Source organism: Athene noctua, chromosome 4, assembly GCF_965140245.1.
Source record: "Athene noctua chromosome 4, bAthNoc1.hap1.1, whole genome shotgun sequence".
NCBI lineage: Eukaryota > Metazoa > Chordata > Aves > Strigiformes > Strigidae > Athene > Athene noctua.
This window is the reverse complement of record NC_134040.1, coordinates 84,755,495-84,770,699: the sequence shown is the minus strand read 5'-3', so window position 1 is coordinate 84,770,699 and position 15,205 is coordinate 84,755,495. Positions and strand designations below refer to the sequence as shown.

The window sequence follows — 15,205 nt, the reverse complement described above, 5'->3', positions numbered from 1 at the left end:
TCATTTGCTGAGCCGTGTAGAATTTTATGGCTGCACATTGTAGTATTATGGACACTCATGAGACTCCTGACTGGTTTTATCTTATTAAACAATTTTGAAATCATTAATTTTTAATTGGCCAGCTTGTGGTTTTTTATAGTTTTAATTGTGTGTCTGTGTCTAAATGTTGGGTGTTGTTTTTTTTTTAATTTAAAAAAAAAAAAGAGAAAAAAGTAAAAGAAAAAATCCTCTCTAAGCATATATGTTGTATTTCCATATGATCGTTCAAAGAGATACTATAGTGTGTGGTAATTCATTTTAAAGAATGCTTTCAGCAGTTCTGTAGCTGGGAATCCTAATAAAAATAATAATAAAAAAAAGAATGATATGATGTCGAAGATATGTACAGGTCTTTTCTTGATTGAAAGTTCTAATTAAGTGAATCGAGGAAAATTAACTGAAATTAGCTGTCAGAAAGTCACATTTAAATGAGTGATGATCTGGTGTGGCAGTAAACATTTAAATGATATAAATTGCCATTTAAGTGTATGGTTTAATGTTTGTCATGCATTAATATGACATGAGACTGCAGTGACAATCAAGCAGCTTGCTCTAATTTGAACATATTTAGGGCTTTTGTGTGGAGTGCACCACACAAATTAAGACAATTGCTGGTTTTATGTGTCAATTTAAATGTTGTTTTCAGGCATCGGTTAATGAAACAAACCCATCATTTTTGTGTGCAAATTGCAGAGTGATTTCCTTGGTTTTCAGATTAATTTTAACTTCCTCTGCTCAAAATTAGGAATTTCCTTTGCAAGGAAAATGCCATTTATTTCCTTAGATGAAGAGAACCTTGGACTTTGTTACGTTGTTTCATCTGCTCATTCAAATAAGAAATATATTGAATCCTGTGTATGGAGTAGAGAAAGCAAGTCCTACTAGTGATTTAATCCAGATGAATTAACTCTTTAGGTGACAGTGATTTTTAGGTTCTCTTTTAATACATTTGTGCTGTATCTAGTACCATAATGGAGAGACTGATTAACGTTTGGATGCTTTCGCCTTGGGGATTGGGTTGTAACTGGATAACATCTTCAGAAAAGTGGCTTAATCGTTCAGCATAGTACTGTTTCTGTGTAGGTTTGTACAAGAGATATATACAAGAAATGCATAAAAGTAATAGCAATTTGATATTCCAGCACGTTAAATAATTTGTACCCTCACATCCCTGGTTAGTTCACTTTCCCCAAGTCAATCAATCTTCTCTCCGTCAGAATCAGATTATCGTGATGTTATTATTCGCAGTGCACATCACACAGAAAAGCACAATTTCATCTTGAGAGTTCATAAAAACATAGCCTGGTGGTCCATAAATGCGTAAATGCTTTCCACTTGCTGCTTTTTTTCTCGTTCCCACTATTATAAGGCATGGTCTTCTGGTCAGCAGGGGGTAGGGCACGAGACTCTACCACAGGGCCCACTTCTTTTGTCTAGAACGTCTAAAACACTGTACTTAGACTTGTTAAAATAGTTTTGTATGCTTCAAAAAATGCTTCTACCACCACTAAATGATGAGCACCCTCTCCGGCAAACTCAAGTTGATATATTCTGTGTTTTTTTACAGGCATTAGAAAGTGAGTTTGTTTCCTGCCAGCTTCACCAGTGGATCGATCTGATTTTTGGCTACAAACAGCAAGGCCCAGAGGCTGTTAGGTCCCTGAATGTGTTCTACTATTTGACTTACGAAGGAGCTGTTAATTTAAGTTCAATAACGGATCCCATATTGAGAGAGGTAAGTTTGTACTTTAAGTAACGGGAAAGGAAAATCTCTGGTAACCACTGCAGTGTAAAGACTCCACGTTGTTCAAGGCTACCGGCGAATGTTCAAATCTTTGTGTTCTCTTGTGGTTTTGGCTATGGGCCAGACAAATGCAAGGTGCCTGAACCAGTCGTCACAGCATGCAAAATGAAGAGAACAAGCATGCAAGTTGTTCTTAAACTTTGTGCACCTCGATTTGGCACAAACTGGATGCCAAGATAAAAATAAATGTTGAAGGATTGCCTCAGTTGCTGAAGGGCAGGCATTGTGCTCACTAATATGGATCTTAATGGCAGAAGAAAGTAAGCAATCTTGATTTGGCTTGCACTTTTGAATTTGCTTTTACAGTTTTCACAATCCTCTTCTAATGCAATCCTGCATGTGTAGCACACATCAAACTCCATAGTTTTGTAGCTTCCCTTATTTTTATTTGGCTTGCTATCAAACTAACAGCTCGTCCTGTATTTTTCATATCCTGAAGTATTTAAACATTGGAAAGATCTCAGACTCCGCACTGCTCAGAAAAATCTATTTGCTGAAGTATCCCTTGTCTTTAAAGACTCCTCCCTCCTCCATCTAAAGGGCTGTGTTTGTTTTGTTTTTTTTTTTTTTAAAAAAAGGGCAGCATGGAGTGGGTGATTAAAACAGATTTTTGATCGGTTTTACACCCTCTGTTCAGGCAACACATTGGTATCGAGTATGTCTGCAAGTATATAACAGTTCAGTATCTTTCCACTAAAGGAGCAAGGCTTTTTTTCTACTATAATGCAATCTCAGAGCGGGGTGTTAGATAACTGGTCTTGATACTGCTGCACTATCAACAATTTTATTTAAAAGGGTGGCTAGATCTATACTAATAGGGAATTCTAGACTAATCCTAATTGAAGTATTTGATATTTATTGCTTATTGAGAGAAGGTCTGAGCAGCAAGCAATTATTATTTTAAATAATACTCTTTGTACATACTGGCCATCTGGCTGCTTGGGACACCTTGACAGCCTCTGTAGGGGAAGTCCCGTCGTAGCAGCCCTGTGGGTTGCGGGTGCAGTGCAAAGCCTTGTGGGGTATGCAGGGCATGTAGGGGTGCTCAAGGACTGGCTTAAGTACCAAGAGTGATGGCTGGATGTCGTCATTACGTTTGAGCTAAAATAGAGATATTGCACAGAAATACATTTAATTGAGCTAAGAAAAGAGATACCGGAAGACTTGGCTTCTGAGAAAAAATGTCATCATCGGGGTTTGAAACGGTTATTGACCCAAGGGGTTCACTCTGCCATGGTTTTATTTCGTTGATAATGTTTTTCCACTGTACATTGACAAGGAAATATTCGTACCCTGTAAGAGTATTTATTAGACTCTTGAACTGCTAGGTTTAAGTGTGACCCAAAAAACAGACTGGGCGTTGTGTGTAATTTGTTCTTAATTTTGTTATTAAATGAACCATCATTGAACCATTGCTTATGAAACTAATACTTGAAGTAATACTAATCAAAATAGCAGTCTGCCACACGTAATTTTTATGTAGTTCTTAATTTTTCTAGAACAGTTCTATTACCCATTTAAACTGCGATCTGTTCTACTCGTGTCGTAGCCTGAAAAAAAGTAATTTAAGACCAGAGAAGTTTCAAATCTGTCTGGAAGTGTGAATCATCTCTCTTAGACAGGCATTCACTTTGTACTTCTAGAAATATATTAATACCTTTTGTTACCAAATCTTTTTCATTTGTCATGTTTTTATTGTACTTCAATGTTTCTTATTTTTGAGTTGTTCTATGCTGCCTGAACTGAGTGGCATATAAAAATGAAAACAGGAGAGGAAGAATAGCAGTGCTGTTGAGTTCATAAGACTGGAGTAGCTTAGCAGAAGCAGAATTTCAGAACACTACCGATGCTGTGAAAAATACATGCTGATGAATGCAGGCAGCAGAATGAACGGTATCTTGTGGCACTTTGATTCCGAGTTACTTGAACATTGGTCCCGTGGAATATTTGTATTTCAGTGGAGTGTTTTTGTTTAGTATTTTCAAGGAGGTCAGTAAAACATTAAAAAGGTTCCTGTTTAGTTAGGTGTCCGTTGCTATTTACCTGTGTTTGTAAAGCATATTTTTGTATAATGTAAATGTGCCTGTGTAATTTAAAACGGTACATCTGATCAGCTCTGGTACGATATTGACAGTGAAGAGATTTAATGACTATCATCACCAGTGGTGAGTTATTCTGTTTTTACTTATGAGTAGAGATGAAAGTAATAAAAAAAATCTGTTTGTGTGTTTATCTATGTGCATAATCATTCTATATCTGTGTGCTAAATGAATTTATCATGCACCTTTGACAGCCTCACCTTCTTCCTGCTTACTAATCCATCTCCCTGAGGAACTGCGCTTACGTTCTGTACTGCTGAGCAGCTTCAATCAGCATTTATTTTTCTCCTTCAGTCAGCTTGCCAGAAAATATTACTTCTTTTCTCCACCAGATTCCTGGTTGGAGGCCAAATGAGTTTCTGATCTGGGCAATTAACAGTATTTTTAGGCAGGCACGACACCTCAGATTTATTATCTGTTTATTAGGCAACTATTAAACCAGAAGTTTTACTCAGGATTTCTTGGTTTCAAAAAGGATGATTTTGGCTTTTTTCTCTTGATAAGGTTCAGGGTTTGCGTCTTCAAATCTTGACAGTTATAGCCGAAAAAATATATTTATTTGCAAACCTAAACCAAGGAGCAGTTTCTGTGTACCCTGAGAGCTGCAAGTTACTGAGGCTTTTAGGTATCATATGGAAATAATAGCATGTGCTTAAAGCATGACAGTTTCTCCACATAGATGGTCTATGCTTAGCCTGGACCACATCAGTAATGATGCATGTGTTTCTGAAGTATCTTCACAGATATATGTATGGATATTGGTGACCTAACTCATCAGGAGAGGCCACACACAGAATAATAGTGGAAGGAACTGGGGAGCGGAGGAGTTTAGGTTAATGCAGAATTTCCTTAGGTCTCCTAAATGGCTCCAACTGGCACCTTTATTTTTATAGGCAGTCAGGTTATATATATTACAAGAAGGAAGCACTCGTCTAGGAAGGAAAACTACTTGATTAAAACCATATTCCACCTTCCTTTTTTTTTTTTTTTTTTTTTTTGACTGAAAATGTAGAACTTTTACATCCTCTCATACTGCTGTGAACAATTTTTTCCTGCCATTCTTTCTGCCTATGGGAATAAAGGAAGTAAAGTATTTTGAAAGGATCTGACTGCTATAATAGAAAATTTTAAACTAAAATGCAAACCATGGGCCACATGCTACCTTTTGGCAGATAAACCCTGGGGAGCGCAAAGCTTGCATAATTCAAAGGCCAAATCTCAGGGGGAGGGGAGTAGATCAAGAGAGAAGGTTTTGAGTCGCAGCCAGTGGGGGGAAGGGAACTACAACCATGAGAAGCAAGGCAAGAGATCCACTATATCTGATGCCATATCTTGTGCACTACTTGTACCTGCGGGGACCGTTTCTTCATCCTCTCCCTTTTTCCTTGAGCCATTTTCGCAGCGCTGTCAATGACTCTAATCTTTGTACTTGTGTGTCTTTGCTGAAGGAGGTTACAACTGCAGAAGGAAGTTGCTGTTCAGATGACAAGCAGTAAATATCACATCTTTTCCCCTTGGAAAATATGGTATTTGCCAGCAGAGGTGTGCTGTCTGACTGCCTTCTGGTGCCTGGTTCTTGAACACCACATTTTGATCTGTGGAACTCCCGATCACAAGATCTGCCTCAGAAGGGCTTTTTTGTTGCCTGTATGGAAGAGGCAAGGAGTCACAGTAGCATAGATAAATGTCATCTGACCGATCTGGAGAGAATTCACAGCACCTTCTTATCACAAATTCTGTTCTGTTTTTGCAATGACTGTCCAAGAATGGAGTCAAAAAAAAAAAAAAAAAAAGTAGAATTAGATCCAAACTATTGAGACAAGCAACTGATTAAGAGGTGAAGCACAATCCGTAGAAAATAACTTGTATCTTGGACTGCTTTGTGTGTATTTCACTAGTTTATTGGTCAGAAGAATAGAAATTCCTCTTGTCTCTGGTGTAGTGTAACAGAGAATGATCCTGAATCTGGGCTGCACTTGGAGTTCCTATTAAAAAGTCAATTTCTCCACCAATACTCCTATGTAGCTAGCAGAACCACTGGGTAAGCATAAAGAAAAGAGATCAAGTTAGTAGTGGGAAGGCAAAATGTTACTTGGAGAATACGTCATTCATTTCCTACAGGAACCCCTGAACCTCAAGAAGTGTACTAAATTTTGTACCCTGCTTATCAAAAACCACCTAACCGTATTCTTCAAATAATTTTAAAAATACCGTCTGTTACGATCTTTGTAGGCAGTAATTGAGGAAGACTGGTGATTTTAAAATTAGCAGTGATAGTTCAAAAAAAGAGAGAATTAATCCCATCCAATTAATCCCTCACGTACTTTTATTAACTGATTTGCTTTTAGCCTTGGATGATTTGATTGTTTTATACTTTCTTCTTTGAAGAGAAGGTGCCTTTTTGTTACATGGAGGTAGTCTGTTTAACATTAGGGAGCACAGCTCTCTCCATTCCATCGGCACCTTTCTTTCTGCTGTTGATATTTTATTTCCATATGAGCTGAGGAGTTTCAGAAATTGTGAAGAATCAGCTTGGACATAGCATTTGGTATGTTATTTGAATGTGCCACTTCTGATTATATAAAGAGAGGAAATAATTCTTTTATTTTCAGTTTTGAGGCATATGGGATAGATTATTTTATGGATAATAGCTTTTAAATGTTGCCTGAGATTAATATCTTTGGGTAAGTTTTATGCATCTTAGACCTATCTCTTATGAGTCTGATTTTATTTTTAAATATTTACAGTTTGAGAGACTTCTGTGCTTTCCAAAAGAAGTTACAAGGATGTTTAGTTTACATGACCCCAGTTTCATGACAGCAGTAGCAGATCTGATATCTTATCCCAGAGAAAGCATTTTTGGCCTCTCTCTTAGCTGTGTTCGTGGTGGGAGTTAATAGCATATTTCAGCTCTAACTCAGCTGGAGAACTCTGAGAGCAGTGAATCTTTCACAAAGTATAAACATGATTTGTATTTATAGCATAGTTAACATTTACTAAATAGTTGGGAAAACGATCAGTCTGGTTTTAGCAGGTTGGGCAACAGTCTTTGTTGTGGCTGTGATGAGTTTTAAAAAGTAGGATAAAGCGATTATAAAATACTGTCACAGAGCAGTAAATTTAGATGTGCTGAATTCAGTAAGTAACAAATTTCATGCAGGCAAAATTCAAAGTACTGTAGAATCAATCTTTGAATCATCTCTGGCCAGAAGTGTGTTGCACAGATGGCATGCTTGACGTTGTACAGCACAGGAACAGTGTGAAACGCCAAATAAATGTTAAGAATTGGTCTAGTTTTAATTGCAAATCTATACTGAAATACCATTATATGGAGCTGGAATTAAGAAGAATATATTTAAGGGAAAGCATACTGATTGCATGGCTAAGGAAAGGTGGAGCCAAACCTACCTTTCCTGTGAAGGTATGTGGAGCAGGATCACGTCGCAAAGGCATGGTGTCCGATGCTGTTGTGGGTGGCAGGTTAACTGCAGGTGCTGCACAAAATCAGCTTGTCAGGGCATCAGGACTCTGCCGTCAAAAAATGTCTTCTGCTAAAGGGAGCTTGAAAGATAACAGGAGAGCCATTCCTGCCCCCAGCTCGTGTCATTTACCCGTTAATTCTCACATCACCGCTCACACCGTGGTGTATCAGTGCTGTGGGAGTAAACAGGCAAAACGAGCATAAACAAGGGTTTGCTGTGATATCTGGGAGGTGCGGCGCTTCTTTGATTCACTTCAGCCCGGAGTTTGACATGATGAATGGGAGTTTATTGCCCTTTGTCTTAACATACATATTTACTACAGCGCTTGGAAACAGACATAAAAGTATTCAGCTAGGTTTCTATCCAGAAAAATATTTGACCTGGATGTTCTCTTTTGTCCTTCATTACGGAATAGATTCTGATTTTACCTGGTGCTTCCGCTCCTCTATCCAGCAGGAAAAGGTGATATTTTAGAGTTAATTAAAGTAGGACTGAGATGCCTGATGCGCAAGGATTGAAAAAATAAGAAGCAAACAACTGCTTTGGCTGGAAGTAGTAAAGCTTTTTGGAAGGAGGTAACTCATGTAAATTAGTTCTTCAGCTCCAAGTGCTTTTTTTTTCTCAGCCCCTGATTGAAATTCAAAGGATAGAAATTTTCAGCGCAGTCAGTTCCCTCACCTCTTCTTGCTTGACCTGTCTTGTGGATCTATCGGAGCCAGAGAGACCTTGAGACCCCCTGGGCTCTTTACATTTTCATTTGTGCCTGGCTGGTCAGTCCTAGATAGCTGACATATTCGTTGGCCAGCATTAAATAAGAAAAAGTAATCAAAAGATAAACAAGGGATGGAAGAAAGTGATGTTCATAATCCTTCAGAAATAGCTGTTTTGAATGGAAAGTGTTTCCATTTTAAAACTTTTTTTTTTTTATTCTTCCATATGCGGAAAGAATGAGATATACTGGTGTATAGATAACTGTATAGCTAGTTATCTGTACACTAAGCCATTTAACCTTGAATCAAACATGGAAGAAGGCTACAAAAATGGCATTAATTTTTTGTGTCATCAGCATGCTTCAATTATTTGCCAGACCCTTTCTGCAGTCCAAACAATATCTGCATTGACTTTCACAGCAATAGGGAAACTAAAAATTTTTGTTTGGAGTGTTTTCATTGTCTTTGCTCATTGCAGCCCAGGGTGTCTGCCTCATCAGTGTTCCCACTGTGTCTACAGATGTGATGTGGCGTTCACTTACCAAACGGAATTATACTAGTTATTAGCTCTGTTTGAACAATAGCTGCTTCTTGAGTGAGAAAACTTGCAGTCATGCCAAAGGTGCTTTTCCTCAAACAGTGTCCCAAAATCAAGTCTCAGTTAAACACTACGTTTTATTAAAGGATAACAAAAAGTTCATTCATTGCTGTAGAAGACTCTGAGATAATATTGTGCCCGTACTTTGAAAGCAGCTGGTTTGTCCTTGCAGGTGGTAGTTATGACTTAGTTTAAATAAATGTATTTCTTGGCTTAGCAAAACTAGTTATTTGTTTCTTTTTCACAATTGTTACAGATTCTGAAAGGGGATCACGCAAGACGGTTTAAAGACCATTAAATGTTAGATTTTTACATCAATTTGTATCAACTTCCTTCAGATTGAAATGTTTTGTTTTGATGAAGCTTTTTTACTTAATAGAGATGGCATCAAAGCTGAAGAAATTCCACGGGTTGCTCACATTAGAACAGATTTCTTTTTTCCAGAGGAAAAGTTTTGTATCAGAAAACCTGGAGTCAGCTAAGTAGCAAGCAGACTGTGTGAAGGTAACAAGCTTTAAAGGTTACGTTTAGCTGTTTAGAGGAGTGGATGAACAATGCCAGAAATGGATGAAGTTGCAAGGTATTGCACATGGCAGTGCCGCTGCTTTCTATGTGATAATTACTGATTTTAAATGAAAGCAATGAGTTGCTCTCTTGGAATCTTCAGCTGCCACCGCGAAGAGACACGTGAGGCAATTTTGGTTGTGGTGCTCAAATTAAACAGACACTGTTATATTTTTAAAAACTAGCCCCAGAGCTGCTTAGGATTTTGCTTGTACTGAATCCAGTTTTATTTGCAGGTCTTTAAATTCATCTTAACTTTGTTTTTAGACTCTCTTCCCTTTTTATTTTCAGTCTCTTTGAAGTACTACCAGACCTGTTTTTCTAGTTCTAGTTTTTTTATCTGCTTCTTTCCAGTAGCCAAAGATTTAGGTGTTTTGAATGAGCACATCAGTGCTCCAGACAGAGATACTGTTTGAAATTATCCATGAACCCAGTGCCTCTGAACATTATTGAGTGACATTTGTTTCTGTTGGTTGTGTCTGCTCTGACTAACTGGTTTCTTTCAGATTGGCAGCTGGGATTACGCTGCAGTAGACGGACAGCTGCATGAACTGGAGATTGCAGCCAGGCCCTGCTCTGCCTCTGTTTAATATGCCTGGAATGTATATATTCAGATTGGAACAACTCGCATGGCCCTGAGGGGGATCTATTTGTATTCACACAAACTGTGATTACTTCCTGTTTTACTTTAATGACTGCCATGTAATTGTCATCCTGATTTGTCTGAACAAAAATCCTTCGTTTTTCTTTATTCTCACAGAAAATTTCTTAATGTAGTTTGAGAGCTGGGTTATTGGTTTTGTTTTTAAAGGTGTAGTGGAAGGTATCCTATGCTGTGCTCCTTAATACGTTTTTCTGTGATACAAACAGAAGAAAGTATTATTCGTATATTGAATCGCAAATAGCTCTGAGGAAAAAAAAAAAAAAATCCTGTGTAGGGTAACACCCCTCTGCCCCCCAGGGGTCTATAGTAGTTTGGATTTAATAAATAACAAGTGGTTAGAGTAGTAGCCAACTTCCAGACAGACAACTGTGGTATTTTGAGCAGACAGAAGGAAATGAAATTAGAAAAAAAAAAAAAAAAAAAAAAAAAAATTATACGAAAAGATGTGTTTCTTGCAAAGAAGCTACAAGGAAGGAAGAAAAAAAAAAAACCCTCTGCTTCATTCACATTGATGGCTTTCATTTCTGCGTTGCTTTCCGGTGTAATGAGGCACGCACGTTTTGTTACATACATCCCTAATGCACCGCAGCAAGGCAAAGGTTGTGCACTTTTTACTTCCTACCAGCTTGCTAGCGTACTCTAATAATGTCCCCCTTTGCAGGTTGTGGACAGGATTTCTGCCCACGCTTCAGCTCTGAAGCCAGAAACCTGTGCTGTCTGAGTTGAAGTAGTAACTGCACCGGCGGGCTGCCCCAGCACCCTTACACTCCACTTGGGGAGCGGAGGGTGTGTCGCAAACGTTTTGCAGGCGTGGTTAATAATACCTAGAGAACAGCAAGTAACCCTTTATCTTGTACTATCTTTTCTTTAAGCCTTTCTTCTCTCCTTGCTCCATTCCCTCCCCTGCCATTTGTTAGATTTCTAGCTAGGAAAGGCCAATTTTCTTTAAACCAGTACATTAAATAGTGCAATGCTGAAACAAAAGATTGAAGGTAAAGGGGTGAAAGATTGAAGGTTTGTGAAAGATTTTGATTTGCGAAGTCAAAAGAAGAGAAAGATTTTTCTGGTTTGGCATGAAGAAATTAGGCTGCTCATTTTATTTTTAAAACAGTGGATGGGAGTGTGTGAATTTATGGTACTAACGTTTGAGCGCTGTATTTTTTTCTCTGGGTCAAGTGTAGTGCAGTATCCCCAGGGCAGGTGTATAGCCAGCAAGCAGATGCGTTGCCTGTTTCAGACAAGCATTTTTCCATTTTTTCACCATCTTGATCTAAGAGTTTTTCACCATCTTGATCTAAGACATAACAGAGTTTGTTATGAAACAAGGGGAGATGGTACTATAAAGAGCTCGTCTTCTATAATCTTTAGCCTGTTTCCAGCAATTTTATCTAATTGTTATGAATCATTCTTGTTCTTTGGCTAGTGCCATCTGTGTCTCTGTAGTCCCTGAGAAACAGAACTAAGAATCTTACTGCAGGACTCTAAGTGACTATCTGGTCGGCAGAGGTTTTCCGATCACTCGTTATCAGAGCTTGATTTTAATCGCCATCCCACGGGGATAGGAGCTAGTCAGTTGGCTGCAAAGCCATTCAACTTCACTGTCTGAGGGGAAACCTGTCAAATATTCTGTGTTCTCTGGTGCTATAAAGCAACATCTGGGTGGAAGGAAAGGGAAAGCAAGTAATCATAATTGCATATTGCTCAGGCCAATAGAAATCACCGAGGAACATGTGTGTAAACCGTTTTGAATATTGAAAAGTGAGATAGGAGCGGCAGAGAGCCAAAGTAATTATTTTTGTAAGAGCTGTTATTTTCCGGATATAAATACGGGGTAAAAAGATGGAGGATGAACCCAAAACATTTTCTGTCCCTAACATATACGCTGAAAGAATATGTATGACCACACATGATGCTGTTTCACCCGGGCTTTCAAACGTTTGGCAATTAAATCTTACAGATTTGAGAAGTAGCTGGAAATAACTTCGGTGTAGGTCTGTAAAGGCACACTGACTGAAAGTAGCTTCTTTGTAGTGAGTGGTGAAGTTGCAGCTTGTCGTGCGTTCAGACTGAGGCGTGCATTTTAACATGGGTGTACTGTGCCGTTAGACTCTTCAGACAGTTTGGTGTTTTGTGTCTGAGTAGGCATGATGAAAGCAACGCTGAGACTCTAAGGGTCTTTAAATCTATAGTTAAATGGTGTATGTCTTGCCTTTTAACTATATGGGCCTTCAGTTTAGGATTTGAGTTCAAAACTGGAGAGCGTTTCATTCTTTCTCTGTGACACTCATTGCAGGTCCCCCTCCACCCGCCCTCCCTCATATTTAATTTTATAGTTCTTTCAGACATAAACATGAAAAAAAGCAATTTTGACTTAGTTTCTGAGTGTTGCTGCAAAGAAAAGTAACAAACATCTGTTTTTACCTTAACTGCATCCATATGTTCAACCTCCCCATCACCCTCCTTCCCCAAAAATTTACAGCCGTATTTGGTGGGTACTGCATACTGATGAATTAACTTTCTTCACAGTTAGATTAGAGGGTAAGTTCAGAGACTGAAAATATCCATACTAAACAGGGGCCAAAAGCTATATTATAGCTAAGCCAAGTTTTCAGGTTTTTCACTCTTCCTCTTTTAATTCACTTCCCTATTCCCCTTCTCCCCTTCCCACCCCCCAAGAAAAGGGGAGATAATCCTGGAGACTTTATTTAGGAACAGGATATTGTGGTAGTCGGTCAAATGTTACCTTGTGCAATTTGCTTATGGCTTTCCCTTATAAATTAATTAACATTTGAAATACCATGTTTATCACTGCAGCACGTGGTTGGAGATGCATGCTGTGTGCATTATTGTAAAGAGTTACTTACCTTGTTTCATTTTATTACTTCTGGTTGTAGCAGCTGGAACAATTCTGGCCTTACCAAAGTTTTGGTTTTGTAGAGGATTAACAGGAAGATGGCTATTTTACTGAGATATTTGAGGAGCAGTGGAACAAAACGTTGAATGATATTATCTTTTACTTTGCGGTATGCTGCTTGCTGTCAGAGATTAAAAAAAAAAAATAATAATAATTCAGAGATTTGTGGAATTAAAGATGCCGTTCAGACAAAGGTTATTCCTTTCCAGTTATATAATGCCTTTAATAGATGTGAGACGGGTTGTGCGAATTTCCCAAATATTTCTGCCCACGATAATCTAAATGGTTGTATGCCCCAGAGGGATTCAGCAATGTGAGAACACATGCCCTCCCCCTGCCACTAGAAGAAGGCGGCTGGCTCTCAGTAATATCCACTAATACTATTAATATATTTTTCAGCAGAATTAGTCAGCTGGGCTATAGTTTGTTAGAAAGTGAGTTGATGACTTTTTGATGATCATTTTATTGTATATTCTCAGGTAAGGGGTAGGTTGTTTTCTTTAAAGAAGATATTAATTATCTCTCTGAGGAGAGGATCCCCTGCTCTTAGCTGATTTTCTCTGACAGGTTGAGCAAAAGTCTGAGCCATATCTGGTGGCTAAAATAACCTGGTTTTCTCTTTCCATTGTCATGAAAGTCAAGAGAATGGGGATTTTTTCTAGGTCCACCATCACATGTTTCTGCTGACAGCGGGGGGGGTCATCTTGCGTTTTTCTTCGTGTGATCCTTCTGACTTGAGACATCATCAGAACATGCAGTTGACATCTGGATTGACTTTGGATACAGTCTGGGAAAAGGAAGGAACCATTTGGGGTTGCTAGTGCATTCTCTTGGTCATAATTAACAAATGTTGAAGCTAAATAAAGAAATCTTTACTTTTTTTTTCTTGGTAATTAAAGGGAATGCAAAAGGTTTTTACACTGAATTCTAGCCACTATGTCTAGACATAATTGCCCGAGCGTTGTTGCCTTTACTCAATAGTTTTTCAAATTTCTTTTGGCTCTCTGAAGTAAAGTGGAGTAAAGAGTACATAGATACCAAGACCTGTGCCTTTAATCTATGTACAATTTTGATGTTTTATGAAACTGTGTTACCTGTGGTAGAACATGATCCGAATGTAGGTTTTCCCAGCTCTGTTGGCTAAAAGGGAAAGATTATGTTGGGGGCTACTGCAATCCTGGAAATGTAGGCTCTCGTATTTTTTGGAAGGACCAGATGGAACCTAGTGAGTCTAAGAGACTTGTTTCTGCTGGAACTATAAATCCCAAACTCAAGCTAGATCATAAACATGCATGCATGTTAAAGACTGCAAATGGAGAATTTGTGGTATTTGATACTTGTTTTTAATATCCCAGAGGGATTCTCTTCTGCACTGAGGGTGGATGGTAGACAAATAGCTGTTCTGCTGCTGTTGTGTGGTCTAGAAGCGTGATAACGATGAGCATCATGTATGTGAGCAAGCAGTGGAATCAGGACTATGTCTCTTCCAGATTTTGTGTCGCTGGAAGGTGGCGAGTCCCTCTGAGATCTGGACTGTGGAAAACAGCCTTGTGACCACTGATCTTTCATTGACTAAAGCAATTGTTCTATGTCAGTTTAGACTCTTGTTATGATGAATGTATTTGAAGTGCTCTGCACCAATATGTGGTGTCTTGTATTTAATTTTTCCTTTTTTTAGTACTGGCATTATGTAAGGGAGTATAGTTCGTAGAGGCAGCGTTGGGAATTAAAGGACATACCAGATTTCATGGGTAGGACAAAATTCTGACTCCCTTTTTAAAAATTCTGACTCCCTTCAAACGCTGAGCTATCGGGGAATGGAAGTTTCTATATTGATTGAAAGTCAATATGCAAGGAAGTTAACAAATCACAAGCTTATTATTTCTTCATTGTATTTATTTTATTTTCAGCTCTGTCTGAAGGGAATGCACGAGGGCTGTGCCTCAAGAGTATTTTATTCATTTTGGATGATATATTGGATATATATTTTATAGGAAATAAATAGTAGACTCTGCAGATTTGCCATAAAGATTTTGACAAGCAGAGAACAACTGACATCCAGGACTGTCTGCATGCTGCTCCTCCTGTGTTGTTCTGGTTCTACCCTCAATGCAGTGCAGAATTCCCATTTGTTAGTTAAAATATTCCACTTGGTCTGCAATAAAGGTGGGCAAGTCTTTTTAATCTGGATGTTTTGAAACAAATAGCTTTTTATGGAGAGGGTGGAGCTGCTGACCAGTATGCTGTTGCTTTTTTAATGCCTCATGTCTTAAGGGACCTCAAATTCTTTGTCCTTGTGATTCCCTTGATATCTAGAGTCACAAAAACCCA

General features: G+C 38.4%; 1 protein-coding gene across 1 annotated transcript in view; it reads left to right on the top strand.

The window, feature by feature from the left end:
- The window catches only part of LRBA (LPS responsive beige-like anchor protein), a 414,576-nt gene that overhangs the window by 354,361 nt on the left and 45,010 nt on the right, over nucleotides 1–15,205 (top strand). The window contains exon 47 of the mRNA XM_074905922.1: nucleotides 1,607–1,774. Coding sequence (XP_074762023.1) covers nucleotides 1,607–1,774 — 168 coding nt within the window. The remainder of the gene's footprint in view (nucleotides 1–1,606; nucleotides 1,775–15,205) is intronic.